We start from the raw sequence: 27,045 nt of genomic DNA on the forward strand, positions 1-27,045 counted from the left end.
CTGGGTGTGTGAGTGGAAGATCGAGGGATCCTCGAGCAGAGCGCGCATTCGCAAAGACGTAGTAGAAGAAACGTGGTATAAGAAGTTACTTCGGGGAGCCGTTAAAATGTAAAGCGTTTATGAATATCAATATAAATAAATATAATATTTAAATAACAGAGAACATTGATTTAATTATACACGAATTTTAACAAGTTTCATTACAAAAAAAAAAAAATAAAGATAAAAATGTTTCACTTTTGCATTATGTATGTGTTGTCTCACCGATATTCAAATCCAGATCAGGTTCTGTGTGTCAAGGAAAGTCCCCTCTCAATAGTGAGGATGATTACCATTCACTTATCGAATCAAAAATGACTCGCAGTTATCCAAACATTCCTGTATATGATTTCAATTTTCATATTTTTTTCATTCATGAAATATTGAAATAATTATTGATTGTGAAGGATTAAAACAAGTTCTGGTATATCCTGCAAAATTATTTCCTCTTTGTCATTTTTCTCAACTTATGTATAAGGTGTTTTCTGCATACTATTATATAAGAACAATCTTCCAAATTCAGTTTTATGCAATTTTATTACATTTTCGTCTTGTTTTCTAAGACAGAAACGAAATTTCCGAAGCAAATTCTTTCTATAGTTATAGAAAAAATAGAGACACGTACAGTATGGATTCTCGTTATTTAGATATACAAAAGAAATTATCAGATTTTTATTTGCAACAACTTTTTATTTTTGTGAGTTCGAGGGAAATTCCTGAAATTTCGTGATTACACTTACATGGGACACCCTGCACGATTGTCATTCAAAATCCAAGTTCCTTGTACTTCGTTATTTATTAACTAGTTTCGCGAAACATGGACTTAGGTTTTCGTAGAAAATTCTCAGGGCGATTCGTAAATGCATGTCAATACTTCAGAGGATGGATCTACATACTGAAACACGTAACACATGTTTTATGAACAAAAGTTGAGTACATCACATTACAAATGTTAACATATTTACTTGGATATCTTCGCGTCCCGGATAACTTGGGGCTATTTGATATTTAATTAGTTAGTAAAAATCAAATTTTAAGATTTAAAATTTTTTAAGTTTAGAATAAGATGATTGTTTAACAAGAGTAAACACCTCAATACGTAATATAAGTATAATTCCTATAATTAGTATATAAATTTGTACACATTTTGTGTAAAGAATCAAATTGTTTAAACATTTTAACAGATTCAAGTTTCTCAAGTTTGATCAAATATTCAAGCTATTTTGATAATCGAATGCTCGAGTTGGTTTGAATTCCAAGCATTTGAATATTTCAAGTACTTGGACAGTTCTAATAGCTACATGCATTCTATCAAATAAAATACTTTTTGATCTTTTTATTTAAGATGGACGGAACGATCGGAATCGTGGCAACCGTTTATACAGTTCCTTTTTTAAGATTTTCAATAGATTCATCGTAACTCTTATAATTTATAATATTTTTGTACGAATAAAATTGTGGATACTTTTAAAACATAAAGTGAAAACTATGGATTCAAACTGAATGAAAACTTTCTAAGAAATTATTAATATTAAGATCGAGAGATTGGAGATAATCATGTTTATGAATCACACCTTTCTATTCATCGATCAGGGAAAACATTTAAGTGTACGTATTGCGAGACAAAAATGGGATGAGAATTATAGTATTTAACAACGTATGCTCAAATAACAGCTTTTACTTGTTTTAACGTGTGAATTCACTCTCTGAAGTATTGACATCCATTTATGGAACATCCTGTATACAAGAAAAGTATGTGATGTACCATAAAGCTGTTGAGAATGCCCCTGAACGGAAGGTGAGTCTCGTCAGAATTTTGTTTGTTTCCTATCACGTAATTATTAAGCTAGCATTAAAAAGCTATGTCGTCATTGTTTCGAATACTATCTTGTCTCGTGCACGGTAATTACTAACAATAGTGTTATGTCTTGCTTCATGACGTTCCTCGAGGGCATTCGTTACAGCTCATTATGATAATACACTTATCAATACGTGCGAAAATGGTTAAAGAGTGTACGCTGAATCGAACAAGTCAACGTAACGAATTGTATGAAATAAAAATTGTATAGTTCGATTTTTAGAGAAGAAGTGTCCGTGCATATCGATCTGTGGTTGAAATCGCTGATCTGGTTAAGCGGTGCAACTAGCGAAGTAGTTGAAGCGTATCGGCTCATAAAGCGTTTACAATTTACGAATGTACAATCCAATATTTCCTACATTCAAATGTTTGGATATATTATAAGTTGTTCTATTTACTTATGAGAGTAAATAACGAACAATCACCGAGCTGTACTAATATCCGAATATTACGCGTCAATAATTTCGCATCATTTTGTTTCGATGAGAATATATAGAAGCTTGATTTTAATGAAAAATATACACGAAATCAACTTAATAAATAACGATATCAGACTTTCTACTTAAAAATAATCATTTTTTAATTACGTTGGAATGGCATTTCCAAGATTGTGCATAGACGATGCAACTGCAATTCGAAACAGAAGCAGTTTTAATAATTTTTAAACGGAAACTTTTTGAAATCCACTATTTTTTATTACTTTTCACAACATTTAGAGTCATTCATATTGGGTACCATTGAAGTACTAACAGTTTTAATGCTTCTTACTAATTTTTTTATTACAGTATACTTTGATCATTAATTTAGCATGTGAAGATAATTAGAAGATCATTTATTCAAATGAAAAAAAGTAAAATCTGTCAACATATATGCATAGAGTCGAAAACATTAATGTTTTATAGTTTGTAAAAGTTGATCCATAAACATAAAGATATTGGATAACACTCGATGGCTACGCGAGTTTAAGTCTTATCACTCGAATTCATCCCCACTATACTCGGATTACTCCCTCGAGAATCATTTCTAAGTTGTCGAGTTATACACTTGGAATAAAAGTTTGTCCATGCTACTACTACTGCAGAAATTGCTGAACTGCTTTTTCTAGTATACAAATAATATAGTTCAAATAATGGTAATAAATATTATTTAAAAAATAGGGAAGACTGGGGACAAAAGTAACGTGGGGCAATTGTAATACAAATAATTTATTCTTATACTGTGTCGTTAAAACAGTGGAGGCTATTTAAAATCGATGGTCATTTATCGTGATCTTTGATTATTTGCAGCCATTCTCGATTGTCTTTTTAAAATCTCACTAAAACATGTATAAATAAATCTTGTAAATTTGACTGCAAAAGGTGTCATAGTTAATTTGCAAAAAATTCTTCAAGAATGTTTTAAAAAACGCACTTCACTCCAAAATACCCCCTAACTCAAGAATTAAAAAGACAATTAACCAAACTCGCGATATTAAGACATACCATGGACAAATTCTTATCTCTTGAATGTATACAGGGTGTCGACCACTTCTGGGAAAAATTTTAATGGGAGATTCTAGAGGTCAAAATAAGACGAAAATCAAGACTACAAATTTGTTGATGGAGGCTTCGTTAAAAAGTTATTAACGATTAAAGTTCCGCTTGTAGAACGACAATTTGCGAACAGCTGCATGCAATTAATACTCACTGTTTGCATTTTGAACCATTAAAATCCTTCAATCTGTCCAGAAGTTATGATTTTTTAAACATATGCATGAAATCTCGGGGAAATATTTCTGGCCGCACAGTATATTTTCGGTAAAGAATTTTTTTCTCGAAAGGACGTAGGATTTTGGGGATATGTCTATTCACCAGAAATGATTGTAACTGACCTCCGCAACCGAAAATAATTTTTCCAGAATGATTTGAAACTTTTTAATTTCGCCAAACAATTTCAGCACCTACTCGAATTTTTTTCTCGAAAGTGTGTAGGAATTCGGGGGTATATGTACTGACCAAAAATGATTGTAATTGACCCCCGTAACCAAAAATAATTTTTCTAGAACGATTTTAAATTTTGTTTATTGTCAAAAAATTTAGGCGCCCACCCCTTGTCGATTTGTCTTAAAAATTCCTTTTTCATTTTTAATAAATTTGTTTGGCCCTATACGGAAATGTTGTCTAATACTTTTTTGTAGGTGCCCATGGGCTCTGCTTCACAAAAAAATTTCAATGAGATACCTTTACTATTGTAGGAGTTATGGCTGTTTAAAAATTGGACCATTTTCAATATTGTTAGAATTTCTACATATTCTTCACTAAAATACGCGTTATTTGCATTTTGAAACATTAAAATCCTTCAATCCGTTCGAAAGTTATGACGTTTTAAAGATATGCACGAAATTTTGTAGTGACATTTCTAGCCTGAAATTATATTTTCGGTAAGGAATTTTTTTCTCGAAAATTGTTAGGATTTCGAGGGTATGTCTATTGACTAAAATTGATTGCAATTGACCTCCGCAACCGAAAATAATTTTTCCAGAATGATTTGAAATTTTTTAATTTAATTCTTTAATAATTGTTTAACGAAGCCTTAATCAAGAAATTGATATTTTTGATTTTCGTCTTATTTTGTCCTCTAGAATCCCCCATTAAAATTTTTCCCAGTGGTGGCCAAACACCCTGTATATCAATCCTGATTTGTATAGTATGGATAAACGGTAATCACTCCTGTTAAACATTTGGTAAAAACTTTACAATTCTAAATACTCATTATTTCTGTTCACCCCAAAATTTCATGTATTCCCTTTATAGTTATTTAAAATTATGATCTTCTAATTGTTTATACATATATGTATAGAAGCTCGATGTTTGCTCCGTATAATTATTGTTATACAAGACAGCAAGATATAGAGGATTTGCTTACCAGCAGAGCTTTCTGTAACGAAAAATGAGAGAATGTTAATTAACATACATGCCGCATGCAATATCGTTATACATACAAGCTGAATGTCTCCTATTTTAGAATTCCTAAAGGATTTTCGTTTTCTGAGGACCCATGCACCACATCCACATACTGTCATCTAAAAACGTCGGTAGCCTTTTTTCAGAAGATCGCCTCTCGCGGGCGATTATTCATTTTTCCAAAAGTGACACGTGCAACAATATGTCGAAAATAGTCTTGGAAAATATTTTCTAAATTTTTTGCGATAAAAATGCGTGAGACGTATAGCGATTACATGGTGCAATAACTAATTTCTATGAATATGATCGATATACTTTTTCTGCGATGAGATATTCTGATAGAAAAGTTTCGACTCGAAAGACGCAGTTCTTGCATTACATCGTATAAAATCGATACAAAACATATATTACTTATCTACCAAGCATGTAATTACTTTGTTATAATCAGTCACATGTTATCGAAAATATAAAAATATTGGTACAAACTACCGCTCATAAATATTAGAACGGTTTCACGAGTTGGGAAAAGTTTGTTCGTAGTAATGGCGGGGGACTCTGTAACGTTTTACAAGTACAAACCCCTCCCCCTCCGCCGAGCTACAGGAGTATTGGGGTGTCCATGAGGATCTCCATAGAAAACCTTTTTTTTCGTAGTAACTGATATTTATTATTTACATTTGTTTTATATTACTATTATATCGTTTAATTGTAAGGAAATATCCTGACATCCAGCCAATCTTAACGCTTTCGATTCACTTCCATGAACATTGATATGGCTTAGCGGGAAATAACGCGATAGAAACGGATCACCGGCCACTGACCGCCATGATCTCGCATTGTTACGTGTCACCCGTGACCTCATCAATAGAAAAATGTCGAGAAGATTAGCAAAGGGGCACACAGTCGTACACCCCTCCTCGCGGAAGACGAAAGTTCAGTTCATTCCAGGCTATGGTATGAGCCACTTGTCATTAGTAAAATATAAATTACGTTGATTTTGACAATAGTGCACCTTTAACTTTTCTTCCAGTCACCCAGTCCACTAATTCCTTACATAATTGAAAATAATTTTTTCAGAATTAATTAAAAACTTTTTTTTTCGTCGAAAAATTTAGGCACGACCCCCTTCGATTTTTCTTCAAAATTACTTTTTCATTTTTAGTAATTTTGTTTGACGCCCTACAGAAAAGTGGTCTAATACTTTTTTCTAGGTACCCATGAGCTCTGCTCCAGAAAAAAGTTTCATTGAAATATATTCACTATGGTAGGAGGTTTGGTTGTTTGAAAATTGGACCATTTTTATAGCGTTTTTCTCATTTTGCGGGGTGAAGGACCAACTTTTCGAATATTTTTGCGATTTGTACATATTCTCCGCTAAAATACGCGTAGTTTGCTTTTTTAAACATTAAAATCGTCCAATGCGTTCAGAAGTTATGGCGTGTTAAAAATTCGTACGAAAATTCGGGCAGACATTTCTTTTCAGGAATTATATTTTCGGTAAGGAATTTTTTTCTCGAAACTGAGTAGGATTTCGGGGGTATGTCTGTTGACCAAAAATGCTTGCAATTGACCCGTGCAATTAAAAATAATTTTTCCACGACGATTCGAAAGACTTTTTTTCCAACCAAAACTTTCAGCACTTACTCGAATTGTTTTCTCGAAAGTGGATAGGATTTCGGAAGTATGTGTATTCACCAAAAATGATTGTAATTGATCCCCGCAACCGAAAATAATTTTTCCAGAACGATTTGAAATTTTTGAATTTAATTGTTAATAACTTTTTAACGAAGCCTCCATCAACAAATTGGTATTCTTGATTTTCGTCTTATTTTGGCCTCTAGAATCCTCTATTAAAATTTTTTCCAGGGGTGGCCGAACATATGTATATGTAATAATTGCAATGTTGTATTTTGGAATAATAATTAATGCTCGGTCTTGGTCGAAATGACTTATGCCCGCTCTTTCCTCTAATTATAGCCTTGTATATTCTCGGCGTTGGCTGAACTAATTTCATTAACGTTTCCTACGACATTTCGTTCCAGGTTTTTTGCAACTTCTGCCATATATTTTCGTTGCTTGTAGGTAATATTGCTTTTGCCCGCCTATCTAGCTTATCTCACAAGTGCTCCTTGACTGGAGGAGACCACGCCATCCTTTTAAGGACGCCAGCTTGTCCCTATTCATTCAAATAACTTCGAAGGTAGAGGAATGGCGAAATCACTATGGGAAAGAGGATATTCATTCTCACTGAAAGTACAATGACTCACGAAATTGATTACATGGGAATATCGTTTTAAGCTTTCTTAAAATACGTTTCTTTTTGTAAAACAGTTTTCATGCCAAATCGATAGAGAAAAGTCCAAAGAACTCGATAGTATTTTTTCCAAATTTTTAAAAACGCGACTTTAAACCGGTATTTAAAAAATAAAAATTTATTTATAATTTTTGACGTTGAAAAACTGATTCTTCGTTCAGAACAAAATTTATTTAGAAAAGTCAATCCTTTCCAAATAAAACTGAAAAAGCATCTTAATATGATAAATAGTTTCCGAGATAAAAATTCCCAAGTACAACCTATTTTTACAAAAATCGTAAACTTCAGAGGTCTGTATTTTTTAAACCAATTCAAAATAAGGAGAGCAGCGAATAATAATAAATAGATTTGCTTTTATATAGGACTGTTCCTTGTTACGCGGGATGTTAAGTGTTAGAAAGAGTTTAAAACTCGCAGGCTGGGCGCCGTGCTTCTATTGGTCGCGTGCTCTAGTGGCAATAATGGCTCCAGCGTCGTCACTTTGCACTATTTTTAAACAAATACTTTTTGTTAACATTTAACGACATGGTTAATAACATTCTTGAATATTATTATCCTCTTACTTTTCCATCCATCAAAAAAAAAAAAATCGCAAGAAAACGCTTTATTTCAGGTTTTTTCAGTGGTCTTACATTTCTGTCTGTAAATGCAATACTCTTAAATATTCGTGAAATCGTAGGGAGTGTTTATTTGAAATCAGTCCATTGTCCTAACATTAAGAATATACAAGACATTTCGAAGAAAAATATTTCTACAGATATTAAACCCTAATTATTGCCAAAAAAACTATTATTATAATGATTGTACATTCGATTTAAAAATGTAATCGCAATACAAAACAAATATAAGCGAATAACTATAGGTTGCTATCGATAAGTCTTTACTTTTTCGAACGTCTGAAATCGTTCGTATACTTACGAGCGGTACTGTAGTTTGTAATTAGTACATTCAATTGTTAAACAAATCAAGCAAGAAACGTAACATTTATTTTCAATTCCATGACCGTAATGTACAGAAATAACTCATTTGGACGTTTACGAAGATCTAGAAGCACTCCGTGATACGAGAAAAATAGATATGTTCATAAATGTTGAGAACAACAACAACAAAACATGCAAATTTTGGTAAGATATCACGAGATTTGTTAACATACGTTTTCTGAGCCTCGGGCCATCTGTAAATAATACTGACTAAAGAACAACTGTATCTACTGTATGTTGAGCCGCGATTGTGTGATCGAGACACATATGTACACATGATATCATTATATGCAATTGTGTGTGCATGTTCTGTCAAGAATATCGTCGCTTACAAAAGAATTTTGTTATGGTGTACTCTTTGCAAACATATATTTCATTTAATATAAAAGAAACTGAATAATGTTACATTTCAATTTCTATACGTTCGCACGTTTCAAGTTTCTGTCAGCAACAGTACACTGCTCAAAATTATTAAATCTTGTATCTGGATGATTTAGGGCGACAAATTTATTATCAGAGATTACGATTCTAATGTATTTACAAGCTAATGTACAAGCTGTATTCACTGTTTTTAAATGGTTCAATCGATTACAAGTTGTATCACTTCAAGTACGTCCTGTATTTCAGTTACACCATGTACGTGTGTTTGAAAATTAGAGCGGAACACTTTGAATAAAACTGTTAATGAGAGATTCCGGAGGTCAAAATAAGACGAAAATCAAGAATGCCAATTTGTTGTTTGAGACTTCGTTAAAAAGTTATTAACGATTAAAGTTCTGCCTGTAGAACGGCAATCTGCATGCGCGCGATAGTGGTTCTCACTCAGAAAACTGTAAGGCTGTTTATACGTCACTAAGTAGAGTTCCTCATGTTGAGTGAGAACCACTATCGCGCGCACGCAGATTGCCGTTCTACAGGCGGAACTTTAATCGTTAATAACTTTTTAACGAAGCCTCAATTAACAAGTTTGTATTCTTGATTTTCGTCTTATTTTGACCTCTAAAATCTCCCATTAAATTTTTTCCCACGGGTGACCGAACACTCTGTATAAAGCAATGAATGTGAAAGTACCGTGACATTAACTGTAAATTGCAAATTGTCGTGAACGATTGGTAGTCCAATCGTATTAGCATTTTTTTTGCGGAAAGAATCCAAGCTAGCCGATTTGTGGTATCTCCATCTTGTTTGCCTTGATAGCTAAAAAATTAAATTATTTCGAGCAGAGTACGATTTATGTTTTCGAAACTCATAGGTAATCTATTTGATTCAAAGCATCGTCGCTTCGAGAAACCTTTTAAAAGCGAACGTGACTGTGACTGTGACTTAGATAAGTAGGTAACGTAACAATTGCGCTGGTCGTCGATAATGAATGAGCAACGATGGTGTAACTTTTCATTACTGTAATCGACATAGAGAACGAGGAACAGAGAGGTTTACTGTTGTTTTACCTGGTCTGGCGAAAGTGAACTGTCAGCCGATGCGTTCCTCTCCATGTTAGCGGCAGTTCGCTCTGTTTTACAGCTATTGTGATACTCTGACTTGGCTTTCTCGACCTTTTGTAAAAGCTTCACCCATGGTTTTTGTGCTTTTTTAAAAGCGTCCTCCATCTCCTTCCGTTCTTTCAGTGTCATCATCGACTGCAACGAACCCAGATTCTCGTTAAGATTAATAAATTTTTACAAGCATATTTAATGGACATCGTGTGGATTCGCTATATTGAATTTCATAATTTTTAAGTGTCGCAAGCACAATCATATATTCTATAAAACGTGAATATTATCTAGACTAAATAAGAAACTGCCCAAAATTGTCATTTCATTAAATAGGGCCTCTTATTGTAGAAAAATAGTGTATATTAATTTGTGATTAAGTCCAAGGTGATATTGAAAATATACTATTTATGCATATTATATCTCCATAAATATTCGCGGTAGTTATTACATACACCGCAAGAAACATTTATCGAGCAATACACACACCTTGTGATAGGTGTCTTTTTGCCACGTTTTCACTTGCTGAATGATGTCGTTACAGAGATTTTCTTTGACCCTGAGATGAAGATCACATAGCCTGTCGGATTCAACGAGAACGCCTTTCCACGCTGCTTCGGTGGTTCCATATTCGGGGCCTTTCTCGATCTTGTCGTTCCAATTCTTCGACCAATTTTTCAACGCTTTGGCATAGCTCTTTTCGATCTCCGCCCTCTCTTGAACCAGAGCTATTAAGCTGTCGCAGAGCTTATGTCCGTCTTCGATTCTCTTGGTCGTTCGTTTGTAGTTGCCAGGCTCCCAGAAGGAGTCTGAGGTTGCTATGAGCATGTTATCGTCGCTGTGATGTGACATCCTAGCCTAAGTCGAGAAATTCCTTTCACCTGGAACCAGAGATACAAACCGTAATGTTATTTGTCACGGCGAGGATACGATGGTGGGATGCGAGGTGGATTTAAGTTTTTGCCACCCCACAACGAAAGAAAAGAGTAGATGGAGGAGGACCATACAAACTTACAATGCTAGATTCGAAAGTACTTTTTATGGAAACATATTATTTTTTATTTAAAACGATTTAACATTTTTTCTCTTTGAAATTGAAAAACCGCCGCCCTAAGTTAGCTACTCTTAGCCTATACTTAAATCCGCCTCTGGATAAGATACATTATTTGCTACAAAAATATGGTTGTATAATATACGACTAAACTCTGAAAGCATTACGATCATTGTTTAAATGCTCTATGGAAGTTTATCGACGGATATTGCTAGATTTGCAAAATTAACGAAGTTGTAAAACTTTAAACGCCATTTTTTCGAAACCATATTTTTCCACATAGTTGTCATGGTATTTCAAGTTCTAGTTGATCGATTGGCATAACACTTGAAAAAAACATTGATAAACCAACATTAGAGGCCAACATTCTATTTTTCAGAAAGTTTAGATATAATTTCGAGAAAGTCTTACTGTTGTATCCTCAATATCGGTTAGAAATTCAAAGGTCGTTGTAAATCTCGTTATCTGTTTTCGTTCAGAGGAAATTGTCTCCGTACGAACAGTTAATTAGGTTACATACCGACGATTGTCCCGATTCTACGTCCAATTCCGCGCGATTGATACAAATAATTACTTGTCTTATTTTCAACACGATAGCGAAATTGAAAATCAGATTGTGTAAATATAAAATGTAACGTTCTAGTTTCCATGCCCACAAACAAATTTATAAGGTTAATTTAACTCACTAAACTGCAAACTTCTTTTTCATGCAATTTTTATAAAATTCTTTATTAGAACTCGTGAAATACATTTTAAAAATAATATGTATCCATTTAATTTAAAAAATTCCCATTTGGAGATCAATACTATCCATAGAAATTCTAACAAAGAAAATTTTAGCAAATTATTATAGCGATGATAAAATTAGTTTTATTCGTCTGACTTCGTTTGCGCAAGGCTAAAAACTGGAACGTTTTGTTATTCAACTACATAAGCCGTTGGATTGGATTTATATCTTATCATTTGTTATGTCACAGCAATTGCTGAGCCTACGCGACAACTATGAATCATCTTCATGACACATATTAAAAGTAGAAAGAGTCGGGTCGATATCTCGATTACGAGAAATTCTATTTAAAACACAATTCAGTGAATAATTTATAAACTCTAACACATTTTCTACAACTTTCTTCGATATTTCCAATGAACATTTTGATCATGCCAAAATGTGTTTACATTAAACATTATTTTGTACCAACTTTAGTTCTTGTTTAAAAGAGTCACGAAACAACTTAATTTTTACGAATAGTTTGCATTTGTAAATTAAAATTTAATATTAACGACGACTTTAGTTATATGTACGTTTGCTGTAAAATCAATTGCAAGCGGGATATGGAACATAGCCATTTTCTTAGCGCCACCCACAACCCCTTCTCTTGGCACTGTTACGTAGCTTATATTTTAAGTTGAACTACTCCATGGATACGTTCCAGTTTCGTCGCGATTCCTCCAGCCGTTTTCACATGATGCGGTAATAAACGATAGCCACAATTGACTTTTATTTATGCAGGGTAATTCTAGTAACTGAACCAGACTATGGATCGATCCATTGTGAGCAAGGATAGGGTGTCTTACTCGGTAAGAGACCCAATTACTGTAGCCACCCCTATCACCGGACAAATAATTAATTTTGCAATAATTAAGAAAGAAACACAAAGTAATCAATTATAAAAATGTTTGAAATAAAATTTAAGTCCTCCATTAAATACGTAAATGAAAACTAAATCAATAATCTGAATTAAATCCGAACTTTGCTATGGTATAATGTACATATTATAGTAAGAGAAGTATTTTTAAAAATTTTGAGTCATTTCAATTAAAATTTATTTTCATATAGTTACACTGGTGGGCAAAATTATAAAACTTTTATTTTTTTTAAATATATGTAAAAGCTTGTATACATAGCAAGAACGATGAAAACATAGAAGATTGGTATTTCTTGAACTCTACCACGATGTAAACAAACGCAAAACATTTAAGCACTTCCAAGAAATGTAATGTTTTGATTTATTGGTAGACAATATAATAATTTTAATGATTTGAAGGTAGCAATTCTGAAAGTATATAAAAAATTTATATTAAAGTCTACAGAAACAAATGATCGAAGTTGTTCAAAATAAAGGAGACACTACACATTATTAACATTTCAAAGTGTCTGAAAATTTTCTGAAATTTCGCACATTCTTTTGTTTTTTTAAGCTGTGTCTTATAATTTTGTCCAAACAAAATTGTATTATTTTCGAATAAATTAGGAACTTGTTATTATTTTTTGCAAAACTTATGAAAATGTTATTAAAAAATGTATTTTCATTAACTATGATATTAAGTACCTAAACCAATCATTTTCAGGGTGTCTTATAATTTTGTCTACCAGTGTATTTAAGATACTATATTCCGCTTTTATGTTTCATTGTACTATAAATTTATTATCTTTTGATCGAAACGTCGTAAATAATAATTTTCGTTTATTGTTTTACAATCAAAGAAAAACGTAATGAACAAATAAGAATATCTTTATATCTTTATGGAATTACTTCTTATTGTTATGGTAGGTGGTCAATGATAACAATAGTGACGATCAGTTTCCTTCTGCGACGAATGTGAAAATTTAACAATCACTTTATGATGACATTGTAGGTACGTTGTTCAGCCATTTACGCATAATCGTCAGAGTGTCCTTAATTGCCTAGTAGGTTAGCCCAGTTAGTCGTTTCTAATACGCGAAAGGAAATATAGGTAGTTCACACTCTTCAGCACGTTTCTTATTATCCGGAATAGTCCACAGTTGTATTTTATATTCAATTTTTTAAAACTCAATTTAAAATCGTTTTAGTCTCACCGAGAGTTTCAAATGTTTTAACGAAACATTCAAAAAACAGTGTTTGATATCCATATAAGTTAACGATTCTTTTTAAATAATTTCTTTAGTATAGTTGGACGCCAAATTTGTAGAAACGAAACCAAATACAATTTAATTATAAATGATCGTAACGATTGACCAGGTTGATTTAATTAGGAGCATTAAAGGAATTATTCGTCTATCAATAATTCACATAATTTACATTGGCTTTATTAAATCTTTTTAGACAGATGATTTGTATTTTTACTAAGATCTTATTTTATATGTTTGATCCATTCTGCAATTAAAAATGTATACAATACAATAGAGGGTGGGTCATGGCTAATGATACTAGTTTTCTTATAGGTGAACGTATAAAGGACATATGGTCATTAAAGTTTTTTTAATGGAATCATACATTTTTTATTGGATCAGTTTGATATTTTTGACAAAGAAGCATTAACCTATTTATGTTAAAAAATATTTTTCGTTACGCGTAATAATAATGACTAATCTAGATGATAATATGTGGTGATCCACCCTGTATAAGCGTCAATGATTAAATTCAAAGGACAGCAATAAAACAAAATGATAAAATGTCTAAAAAGAAAACACTTGTTATTCGAGTTTATGATAAATATAGGCGTATATTGCCGAACTATGTTTCTAGAGCAAAGTTTGGGGCAGAATTTGTATGGAAGATGTACGATAGACTGTTACGTGCACGTATTATCGAGAGTTTGCCAAGAAATGTCCAGTCGAAAGCTTCAGAGAAAGTAGAGAGGAATTAAATCCAGGGACGAGAATCACTGTCCCGTGAATTATTGTAGACTCCTCCCAGTATGGAAGAAACGCAAATGGAATTTGTTTTCTTACTTCTCTCGGAAAGTAATCTAGTCTACGGAGCAATGGTTAGCAAGAAAATTGAAGATCTGGAACGAAGTCGTAAATATAATTTTAATAAGAAGTGATGATTAAGAGTAAACTGTAAGAAGCTCACAGAACACGAAGAAATTCTTATTTCCTCCTCGGAATTCTTCTTATATAAAATATTGTTATCGCAATGATTAGCACTTTTATTATAATTTGCTTTACAAAATACTGTAATTTTCCTCACAGAAAAAAGCGATTTAATTAGTTCGTAATACAATGTCGATTCATATTTCATGAATACAATTTGAAACACTTTGAACCATTTAATTAAAAAAAAAAAGAAGTCCACATTTTTATTAGATTCTAAGAAAACAGCTTGTGTCTATTTGGTGTACCTTGTATAGTCGTTGAAAATTTTCGTTAGTCTTCTACTATTATTTATAGGAATATTGATAGAAACTTATTTGTAGTCACTGTATTGTTTTGCGTAATATGTTTTGCACTATTTTAACGACTGTGTTGTAAAATTATATTATACAGGGTGTTCGGCCACACCTGGGAAAAATTTGAATGGGAGATTCTAGAGGCCAAAATAAGACGAAAATCAAGAATACTAATTTGTTGATCAAGGATCCGTTAAAAAGTTATTGATGTTTAAAGTTCCGCCCGTACAGAATTTTTTCCCAGGAAGTGAGTAGGATTTCGGGGGTAGGTCTATTTACCAAAAATGATTGTAATTGACCCCCGCACTCGAAAAGAATTTTTCCAAAACGATTTGAAATTTCTTTTTTCCGTCGAAAAATTTCACACCTCCTCGAATTTTTTTCTAGAAAGTGGGTAGGATTTCGGGGGTATGTCTATTCACCAAAAGTGATTGTAATTGACCCCCGTAACAGAAAATAATTTTTTCAGAATTAATTAAAAATTTTTTTTTTCGTCGAAAAATTTAGGCACCTACACCCCATCGATTTTTCTTCAAAATTACTTTTTCATTTTTAGTAATTTTGTTTGACGTCCTATAGAAAAGTGGTCTAATACTTTTTTGTAGGTACCCATGAGCTCTACTTCAGAAAAAAGTTTCATTGAAATATATTCACAATTGTAGGAGTTATGGCTGTTTGAAAATTGGACCATTTTTATGGCGTTTTTCTCATTTTGCGGGGTCAATGACCAACTTTTCGAATATTTTTGCGATTTGTACATATTCTCCACCAAAATACACGTAATTTGCTTTTTTAAACATTAAAATCGTCCAATCCGTTCAGAAGTTATGACGCTTTAAAGATACGCATGAAAATTCGGGCAGACATTTCTGGCCAGAAATTATATTTTCGGTAAGGAATTTTTTCTCGAAACTGAGTAGGATTTCGGGGGTATGTCTATTGACCAAAAATGCTTGCAATTGACCCCTGCAACTAAAAATAATTTTTCTAAGACGATTTGAAATTTTTGAATTTAATTGTTAATAACTTTTTAACGAAGCCTCTATCAACAAATTGGTATTCTTGATTTTCGTCTTATTTTGGCCTCTAGAATCCTCTATTAAAATTTTTCCCACGGGTGGCCGAACACCCTGTATATCATGGTAGATACCATGATAGAAATTACAAAATTGACTCGACACTACCAAAGTCCAATGGTTCGTTAACACGCTGTAATCAAGATACTCGGATTGCAAGCACAGCTCTTTCATTGAAACAAAGCAGCCGTTAATGGGGCCACATTGTGTCGATATTCCAAGGGTCAAATGCACAATTGCACTGTTATAACGGTTATGTCAACAGCTACTAGACATATCTAAATGGCATCCGTCATTCTTTCTCATTCGTAGATCCGTGCATTGAATTAATTCAGCGCACATGGAATGAAGCTTGTTACCTCATCGTAGATACGTGGCAGTTAATTAATTTTCAGAGCAACGTTAAACACGAAATCAATGATTCTGTATCGTTCGAGGTAATTAATACGAAATATGGTCATTTGGATATTTATGATTTGCCTAGGTGAAAAGCATTCACTTTGCGTGAAAGCGAAGTTTATTATCTGGTTGTGGAAACGTAGCGATTAATTTAGTTGGATAACTACGGCAAACACGAATTGCCAACGTTTCCGTATGTCGTTCCAGGCAATTAACGTGAAATTTTGCCTTTTTAGTATTTACTATAGCGTTGCATCTTCGATGGATGTTTGAAAAGTTCGAGGCCAAATACTGCTAAAATGATTCGTTGGTTGGTCTTTATTTGGTAACCAGTTGATCAGAGCACTGAATAAATTAGTAGTTGCGACAGCCAGAAACTTATAGAAACTATGAATTGCTTTCAGCGACGATTGCTTGAGTGCTTTAATTATTGTGTTATAATAGTAATTGCACGATTAACTTTTCTAATGTCAATTGTGAATACTTATCTTCCGCTATTAATCGTCTTGTTGTGCGATATATGTTTATAATAAAGTAATAAAGTACCGTCATTGAGGTGAACGGACTTATTACACACTGTGATGGCTTACTGTATGCAGGAAGTGAGTAAGCGAGATAGCTAAAGAAAAAAGAAGAAAAAGAGGGGCGTGTTTCGTCTTGGACCTGCTAGTGGATTCATCAGTCGAAGAGTGTATACAGGGTGTTCGGTCACCCCTGGGAAAAATTTTAATAGAGGATTCTGGAGGCCAAAATAAGACGAAAATCGAGTATACCAATTTGTCGATGGAGGCTTCGTTAGAAAGTTATTAACAATTAAATTCAAAAATTTCAAATCGTTCTGGAAAAATTATTTTCGGTTGCGGGGGTCAATTGCAAGCATTTTTGGTCATTATATATACACCCGAAATCCTACCCACTTTCCAGAAAAAAATTCGAGTAAGTGCTGAAAGTTTTGGGTGAAAAAAAAGACTTTCGAATCGTCTTGGAAAAATTATTTTTAGTAGCAGGGGTCAATTGTAAGCATTTTTGGTCAACAGACATATCCCCGAAATCCTATTCAGTTTCGAGAAAAAAAGTCCTTACCAAAAATATAATTTCTGACCAGAAATGTCTGCCCGAATTTTCATGTGAATCTTTAAAACGTCATAACTTCTGAACGGATTGGACGATTTTAATGTTTAAAAAAGCAAACTACGTGTATTTTGGCGGAGAATATGTACAAATCGCAAAAATATTCGAGAAGCTGGTCCTTGACACCGTAAAATGAGAAAAACTCTATAAAAATGGTCCAACTTTCAAACAGCCATAACTCCTACAATTGTGAATATATTTCAATGAAACTTTTTTCTGAAGTAGAACTCATGGGTACCTATAAAAAAGTATTAGACAACTTTTCTGTAGGGCGTCAAATAAAATTATCAAAACTGAAAAAGGAATTTTTAAGAAAAATCGACAGGGGGTAGGTGCTTAAATTTTTCGACGAAAAAAAAAATTTTTAATTAATTCTGAAAAAATTATTTTCGGTTGCGGGGATCAATTCCAATCATTTTTGGTGAATAGACATACCCCCGAAATTCTACCCAGTGTCTAGAAAAAAATACGAGGTGTGGAATTTTTCGACGGAAAAAAAAATTTCGAATTGTTTTGGAAAAATTATTTTCGATTGTAGGGATCAATTACAATCATTTTTGGTGAATAGATATACCCCCGAAATCTTGTGCATTTTCGAGAAAAAAATTCAGTACGGTCGGAACTTTAAACGTTAATAACTGTTTAACGAAGCCTTCATCAACAAATTGGTATTCTTGATTTTCGTCTTATTTTGGCCTCTAGAATCCCTTATTAAAATTTTTCTCGAGGGTGGCCGAACACCCTGTATGTAACAATAGGTTGGTCGAGTACTTGTGAGAGAGCGGTCCCTCTACTGACGAGTTCGAGAGGTGTCAACACAACACTATCTGAACAACGAACAATCGTTTATCCGTTACTCGTTAAATAAAAATACAGATTTAAATTACAAATAAAAATTTGGCTATTCGATCGAATAAACGTCACGAATAAATTACTATACGTCCATCTTATTGGTTTCTTATTATACAGTGAGTATATGAAAAATACGAAAGAGGGAAAAATTTTAACATTTTTTACGCATAATAAAATAAACGATACCGATTTTTTATACGTGCAACTTGTTTTGACAAAAAAATGTATATCATTCAATTTAAAAAAAAAGGTCACCCTCGTTTTTCAAAAGATATTGCACTTATAAAAAATCGGTATCATTCGTGTTACCGTACATAGAAAATATTAAAATTTTTTCCTGTTTCGTTTTTTTCATATATTTACCATTTGCGAGAAAAATGCTGGTCAAATTTAACGCAAACACCTTATAGAATGAAATTAGTGATGAAGAAGCAGTCTTTAACTCTGCGAAAAAATCCTTGCTAATCGTCGTTTTATCATACGAGAGATTGCTGAAGACGTAAAGATCTTCCACTAAGCAATTACACGTCGCCTTTTCATTTCAGGAATTTCTTATCGAGAAAAGAATTTTTATGGTACTTCGTTCCTCCTTGTTGGTTATCTATTAATCGAATAAAATTTTATTTATCTCTGGTTTACGGAGGAATTGCAAGTTTTAATAGATCATACATTTTAGTCAGCCTTCGTGTGGCCTGCCATTAAGTAAACATGATTCGTCAGTGTCCACATTCTACTTGCTGATGGTACTACATATCCAATAACTCTGGAACAATTGGTCTTGGCTCTAATTCTAGAGACACTTCAGACGATGCACTCTATGCACTCGCTTTCAACTACAGAATCACCATCCATTATAGTACTTCTAGAATATACCCACAAATAAACAAGTTTATTCATTCGATCAGTTCACTTTTAATAGCGTTTCCCAGACAAAAGTTATATCATTTATAATAATAGAAAAACAAAAGTCACGTCACTCTTTTATGAGTAATTCTATTTGTTTGGAATTTGCATACTTTGCAGCACGAATACTGCCAAACAATACTTTTAAATTTGTGCTGAGTAATGAAATGCAAATACCTACGAGTCGGTTGTACGGTGAAGTAAAATCGTAATATAATGGCGCACGGTACAATTGTCTTCTATAGTAATTTACATACGGTGAATTCTAATGAGCATAATATGTGTACGGACTCTACATACTATAAACGTATTCGCATCGTATAAAACAATTTATAAACGTAAAATTATTTCCTTCTTAAAAATTTTCTGAGTAATATTCCCACGCTGAATGAACTGTTTCTTTTTTTTAAATTTATTTCTAAAAGGATATACATTATTCCGAGTATTTATTTATTTACGGGTTTGTACACCTTCTGATATAATATAGTTGCATGATATGTGTAAAAGTCTCGTTAATTGCGTTTATCTATGAGAATCGAGAGTGAATCAGAATGCAATACAACTGATCAAATAAAATCAAATTGAGAAATATGTGGGATTGCAGCACTCTAAAACTAACATTTATAATTTCTGGATTTTAATAACCCTTTTCTAAATCTACGTTGTACAGATGCAAATATACAGGGTGTTCGACCACTCTTGGGAAAAATTTTAATGGAAGATTCTAGAGGCCAAAATAAGACGAAAATTAAGAATATCAATTTGTTGTTTAAAGTTCCGCCCGTACTGAATTTTTTTCTCGAAAATGCGTAGAATTTCGGGGGTATGTTTATTCACCAAAAATGATTGTAATTGACCCCCGTAACCAAAAATAATTTTTCCAGAACGATTTGACATTTTTTAATAACTTTTTAACAAAGCCTCAGACCAGAAATTGATATTCTTAATTTTCGTCTTATTTTGGCCTCTAGAATCTCCCATTAAAATTTTTCCCAAGGGAGGACGAACACCCTGTATATTATATGTATATTTAACTTTGAATTTAATTTTACAAAACAAAGCAGTGCACGTCATCGAGATTTCCTGTAACGAGCTATATTGAAACTTCTTTACCATCAGCATTTTTTAAATGAAAATGAAATAAAAAAAAATCGATTTTTTCGAAGTTCTAGACTGCAATATCGCCTTAGTTTCATGCAGGCTAAAAAAAGAAGAAGCGTGTCAACGCGCGATAACTGTAAATAAACGAAGAAAAACGAGTAGAAAGCGAGGAAAATGGGCAAAAAGAAACTAAAAAACGAGGAAGAAGAAGAATAAAGAGAAGGAGAAGAACAAGCGTGGGCTGAGGAATGCTGCCAGGCCAGCCGAGGGCCTTTAATGTTCATCGTGGAGGAGAAGGTCAGATCAAGGTTCCGTGGAGTTCAATTTTCGGCGTCGCGAGGAACAGGTGAACGAAACGGTTTCCTGTTTCACCTCTCACGTTCACAGACACACTGCTGGCAGAGATGCAACCAGACGGCACTGCACCTTCGAGGAGAATCCTTTCAGTGCTCGCAGGAGACCACGGAGGAATGAGTACGGTCATTCCGAACGGTGGAATGTTGCCCTACCAGCTCGATAAGCACAGTACACCAGAGATCTTGCAGGCGCCACGACTTGCGCTGATTAGTTGATTCTAGCATTATTACTACCGAAGAAGTTATTTGCAAGTTAAGAAGAACTTATTATTGCTTTCATGGACGACTACAGGCTCAAGGATAACCGAACGTCTAAGGATTGCTACACAGCCGTGGCAGAATACGAAGACGCAACGGTTCGTTCTGTTTCTAGAAAACGAGCTGTCCAATACTTTTGCCCAGCGTTCAGAAGAAATAGATCCGTTAGTAGTATTTATTCTTAAACAAAAATAGAACACGTGCATGTTAATCCCATAAGTATTCGTACCCTCATTGCTTATGGGAGATATTAATTTTACAATTATTTATTGTTTTTATTACAAATGTTTAAATTACTTATACACTTGATAATGGCAATAGAACTGTGCGAATACTTATTGCGCATTCATTTCTCTCATTTTGTTCATTTTTCTTGATATTTATATAAACAATATAAATATTTCTTTTGTTTACTTGACATTTTTGTTCTACAGACTTTGAAGAATACATGTAACGTGTTTGTTTAAAAAATATTGTTTAATAAACATTACTATTCAGCATTTTAGTCGTAATTAGTCAATGTATGAATACTTTTTGGTAAATGGTACTGCTCGATGACAACGCACGACCACATACTGCGAAGGAGATGAAGGAGTTCATCAATGCGTTAAGATGCCAAGTGTTGCTGCGTGTGGCTTATAGTCCAGATCTGGTTTTAACTACTATTTATTCAGGTCCTAACAACATCATCTGGCCGATTCTCGCTTGATAATGTTAGACGATGCAAAGAAATGCATGGATGACTTCATCGAAGCGAAACCACCAACTTTCTTCCACGAAGGCATTCGTCACTTGTTCGACAGGTGATAAAAATGTGTAAATGCAGAAGGTGATCACTTTCCAGATTAAAATGTTAACCCGGTTATTTTGAAACAAAATTTGCAAAAAAAGAACGAAAACTACAGTGCGTATCGTAAATATACTAACCCATTTATATTTAGGTATTTCGATAGTTTCAGAAAAGATTACGATGGGAAAATTTTAATGCGAGATTCTAGAGGCTAACATAAGACGAAAGTCAAGAATATCAATTTCTTGATTGAGGCTTCCCTAAAAAGTTATTAAAAAATTAAATTAAACAATTTGAAGTAATTCTGAAAAAATTATTTTCGGTTGCGGGGTCAATTACAAACATTTTTGGTGAAGAGACATACCTTCGAAATCCTACGCACTTTTGAGAAAAAAATTCGAGTATGTGCTGAAATTTTTCGGCAAAATTAAAAAATTTCAAATCGTTCTAAAAAAATTATATTTAGTTACAGTGGGCAATTACAATCATTTTTGGTCATTATACATACCCCCGAAATCCTACTCAGTTTCGAGAAAAAAATTCCTTACCGAAAATATAATTTCTGGCCAGGAATGTCTGCCCGAATTTTCATGCGAATCTTTAAAACGTCATAACTTCTGAACGAATTGGACGATTTTAATGTTTAAAAAAGCAAACGACGCATATTTTAGTGTAGAATATGTAGAAATTCTAAACATATTCGAAAAGTTGTTCCTTGACATTGCAAAATGAGAAAACCCTCATAAAAATGGTCCAATTTTCAAACAGCCATAACTGCTACAATTGTGAATATATTTCAATGAAACTTTTTTCTGAAGTAGAGCTCATGGATACCTACAAGAAAGTATTAGACAACTTTTCTGTGGGGCGTCATACAAAATTACTAAAAATGAAACAGGAATTTTTAAGAAAAATCGACAGGGGGTGCCTAAATTTTTCGGCGAAAAAATAAAATTTCAAATCGTTCTGGAAAAATTATTTTTGGTTGCGGGGGTCAATTACAATCATTTTTGGTGAATAGATATACCCCCGAAATCTTGTGCATTTTCGAGAAAAAAATTCAGTACGGTCGGAACTTTAAACGTTAATAACTGTTTAACGAAGCCTTCACCAACAAATTGGTATTCTTGATTTTTGTCTTATTTTGGCCTCTAGAATCTCTCATTACAATTTTTCTCAGGGTTGGCCAAACACTCTATATATACCTATACGTAAGTGTTAGTTTAAAAGGGAAAATGCATCGTAGCAAACATACTGAAAGCAAAGGATAAAAAAGATTGGTCGTTCGAAGAGTGCAATTGTGGATTACATTACTAAATGGCGTAATCATGGACAGAAAAAGCGTCCATGTCGGCCTAAGAAACTGTCTCCTTGAGACAAACAAAAAATAACTTGAGCGATTTCTAATTCCACAGTCGTTGATCGATATTAAAAACGAGGGCAAATTAAATGTTTCAAAGTGTACGATACATCGAGGCATTGTAAAATCTTTGCATATTATTAGAGTAAAGATGATGCCCACACCAAAATTATTTTGTAATATATCAACAACTTTCGAACATTCAAATTAAACCTTGCGATTATTAAAGCTTAGAATACTGTAGATTAAAATATTATACGAAATCTTGCTAATATGCAAAATTGAATTTTCGATATAATTCGTGATGGAGAAAGTGTAATGAACTACTAAATTTTTGTTTTTATGAAACATTGATAAAATATTAGTTTCGTTATTTAAGTTATTAGTTACACTAGACTTATTTCTCATTCTTTAAGTACAAAAGTTTCTTGGAATTACTGATGTATAAAAAAAGAAATAGTATTAACAATTTTATTAGCAATTTTCTGATCACTGTTGATATCGATGATATCATATTTGCTGTTCTCGATAATATGTCAGTAGGATTGTCGATTGCAAGCGTACGGAAAAAATGTGATAAGATATAAATAAACATGACTAACGTCTCAATAAACAAGAAAATGACGAAATGTAAGATTATTATATAGTAACGGCAAGAGCATTAAAAGTTTAAACTTCTGGTGCAAAAATAACATCGTCTGCCGTAACTGGGTTACACGAGGACGTTATTTTTATATTTTTTTATATTTATAGGTCGAGTACAGTAAATGAACTTGCGCGTACGTTCACCTTTCTACTTGTAAGTAAAAGGGTTACGACGAAAAAAATACACTTTTCCATAACTGGATTGAAATTCTATCGACTCTGGAAGAACTTCTAGCCTCGATTGACCTCTATGCATTTCTAGATTATGTACAGTTTATTTTACTTTGTTGAATTAGTAATGTTTGCTTAATCTACATCGATACCAATTCTTTTAGAGAGATATAAATTACGAACGATTGACCTTAATAATCTTAAAAACCACTAGACCGATTTTGATGGGACTTTCATTCCTGACTTTCTTATAATCTCTAGAAAAGCTATGCCAAACCTATTTCAACACAATTTATACTTTGTTACTACGTAGTAGCCAAAGAGCAACAATTACTTTATGATGTTTCATTTATTGGAAAATGAATGAATTATGGATTGATGTAATATTTTATTTGAAATTTATTTTATACATATAATGTTATTTCAGAAATATTCAGGTATGAGAAGAATATGTCAGCTGGTAGGCGAGAAAGATTGAGAAAGGAGGACGACGAACAGTAATTGCTAAATTTTCATTCCAAAGTTTTCATATTCTACATCGACAGTAATGAAAGTAGAATATTCTATAATTAGTGATGCTTTCCTCCTTGTGAAAATTCGATCCTTCAATTATTCGAGAAAATTGGTTGTTCGAGCATCGTGCCCTTAAAATTAATTTGGACAATCAAGAATCTATTCTATATAATTTTATAAAACCTTTGTATGGTCAGAGTAAACCATTTTTTAATTCAGTGATTTTGATGAACGTTTTCGACCATTAATGCTATTCTTCCGGCATACATGCAAATTCTATAAAGGAATACAATTGAATAAACAATTAACATTTCAATTATATCCTAGTTTAATACACCAAATATTCAGTTTATGTACCAGTGAGTGTTAATATAAAGTTATCACTTGAAATTTTCAATTTCTCTTTGAAATAATTTAAAAGGTATGAAAGAAAACAGGAAAAAGGTGTATGGTATTGAAAGCTCAATTTGTCTTCTATAAAAAATATACATTATTTTTAGTAATAATTTAATAATAAGCAAACATATGATGCAAAGAACAGAAAAAGTCCCTTTTCTTTAAGTCAATATAAAGTTAACATCTGTAGGTATCAATAACAATTTTTCCTTTTTTTTTTTTGTGATATTAATATTTTGTTGAACGTCCGCTATTTTTTACAACTTCGGTCAATCTATTTCTCATAGATTTGACCAACGAAGATGTATAGTTTGCTGGAATTTGATTCCATTCTTCTAAAATGACTTCCTTGAGAGTTTCTTTCGACGTTGTCATCTCTCTTTTTCGTATTTTTCTGGGGATTGCGGAGGATGTTTTAATTGTTTTGGTATCCTGCAAAGAAGCCATTCCTTTGCCATGCGTGATGTATGCTTCGGATCGTTGTTACTTTGAAATGTCCATGTTGTTGATAAATTCAATTTCGTAATGGAAGGCTCTAAGTTTCTCCGCAATATTTCAACGTAATCCGCCTTTTTCATTCCATCTTCAATGAACACGAGATTTTCAACCCCAGAAGCAGCCATACACCCTCAGACCATCGCAGATCCCCCTCCATGTTTGACTGTATAGACTAAGTTCTGTTCCTGCGAAGCACTATTTCTACTTCTCCATATTTTCGGCGGTTTTCTGTCTTGATACATTTCAAATTTACTCTCATCGGTGAAGAGAACATCGTTCCAGAAAGATTCATTATATTTGAAGTGGTTTTTAGCATACTGTAACCGTTTCTTCCGATTCACCTCAGAAATCATTGGCTTCTTCCTCGGAACTCTTCCAAATAACCCTGCTCTATTCAGTGTTCTACGGATTGTACTTGCACTGACCGTTTCTTCCTTTAGATTACTCAGATCTTCCGCTATTTTTACAGCGCTCGAAAAAGAATTTTTTTTTACTTTTTTGAAAATTTAGCTCACATCATTCTCATTGAGTTTTTTAGTTTTTTTGGTCGCCGTTTATGATCAATATTACTTAATAATCCAAAATTATTATATTTGTCAATGATCTTTTTCACAGCTACATGGCTTCTTTGCATAACTTTAGCAATTTCTCTTAAGGACTGTCTATTTATATGCATTTCGATTATTATTTGACACTCGTCAACAGTTGTTCGTTTACTCATTTCGAGATTAACCAAATAGTATCTCCTTCTATTGTTTTAACATGGAAACAAAATACGGGGATTTCCCAAGATCATATTACTAAACAGTGATGCCAACATAACCAGAAATTGTTGCAATAGTTATAATTATGTACATAAAAGCAGGGGTATTAACTTTATATTGACTCAAGGAAAAGGGACTTTTTTGTTCTTTGCATTATATGTTTACTTACTGTTAAATTATTACTAAAAAAAATGTATGCTTTTTATAGAAGACAAATTGAGCTTTCAATACCAAACACCTTTTTCCTGTTTTCTTTCATACCTTTCAAATTATTTCAAAGAGAAGTTGAAAATTTCAAGTGTTAATTTTATATTGATGCTCACTGTAGTAATCGAATGATTGCATTTTGCAGATCAAATGGTGATCTCTAGAACGTAAGTTATAAAACTGTTTATAGTACACGCATTCGTCCGTCCAAGCGAATGAGCGCACGAAATATTAACGAGACAAAGGAAAAGAGAGCGAAAACTACTTACAGAAATTGTTAGCCAAGACACAAATGATTTCTAGAGATCACAAATCTCGAGATGGGAACTCGTGTCACGAAACGCTATGAACAATACTGAGAATACGACGGCCGAGGAAATGGATGGCCTTAAAAGCGACCTCATACACGAATCACCGAGAAAGACATAAGGACTTTACGTGTATCGAATTCCTTTTGTACCAAGTACTATACGTCTCATCTTTTCGGACCAGTCGGAAATAAACCCTCTGACCTATTTCTCCCTAACTACGCAGCGACAACATACAGGAAGCCACGCATAAAAAGAATCGTAACTGTGAAGCTGTTCCAATGAATATGTAAAACAACATTGTAAATCTTAATTCATCATACAGATCGCTTGAAACGATACGTGTATAACAAGAAAATCGTCCTGCCTATTCTTTCAAATATTTTTTAAAAAATGTATGAAACACGACTTTCTCAAATTCCTATTTTTATCATTCCGACAATAAACTAGTGGACTATTATTGTATTAATCCGTACACTAGTGTGTTT

At 33.1% G+C, this 27,045-nt stretch overlaps 1 protein-coding gene across 9 annotated transcripts in view; it reads right to left on the minus strand.

The window, feature by feature from the left end:
• Positions 1 to 27,045, minus strand: part of Synd (protein kinase C and casein kinase substrate in neurons protein Synd) — a 160,333-nt gene that overhangs the window by 12,442 nt on the left and 120,846 nt on the right. For 6 of the 9 annotated variants that reach the window (XM_076774749.1, XM_076774745.1, XM_076774740.1 and 3 more), the window contains 4 exons: positions 10,113 to 10,504; positions 9,582 to 9,770; positions 8,307 to 8,327; positions 4,802 to 4,813 (listed from right to left, as the gene is read on the minus strand). In XM_076774749.1, the coding sequence (XP_076630864.1) occupies positions 4,802 to 4,813; positions 8,307 to 8,327; positions 9,582 to 9,770; positions 10,113 to 10,475 (585 nt within the window). In that variant the 5' untranslated portion in view covers positions 10,476 to 10,504. The remainder of the gene's footprint in view (positions 1 to 4,801; positions 4,814 to 8,306; positions 8,328 to 9,581; positions 9,771 to 10,112; positions 10,505 to 27,045) is intronic. The other 3 variants (XM_076774747.1, XM_076774746.1, XM_076774748.1) reach the window with 3 other exon arrangements.

Source organism: Colletes latitarsis, chromosome 10 (assembly GCF_051014445.1).
Source record: "Colletes latitarsis isolate SP2378_abdomen chromosome 10, iyColLati1, whole genome shotgun sequence".
In the NCBI taxonomy this organism is placed as follows: domain Eukaryota; kingdom Metazoa; phylum Arthropoda; class Insecta; order Hymenoptera; family Colletidae; genus Colletes; species Colletes latitarsis.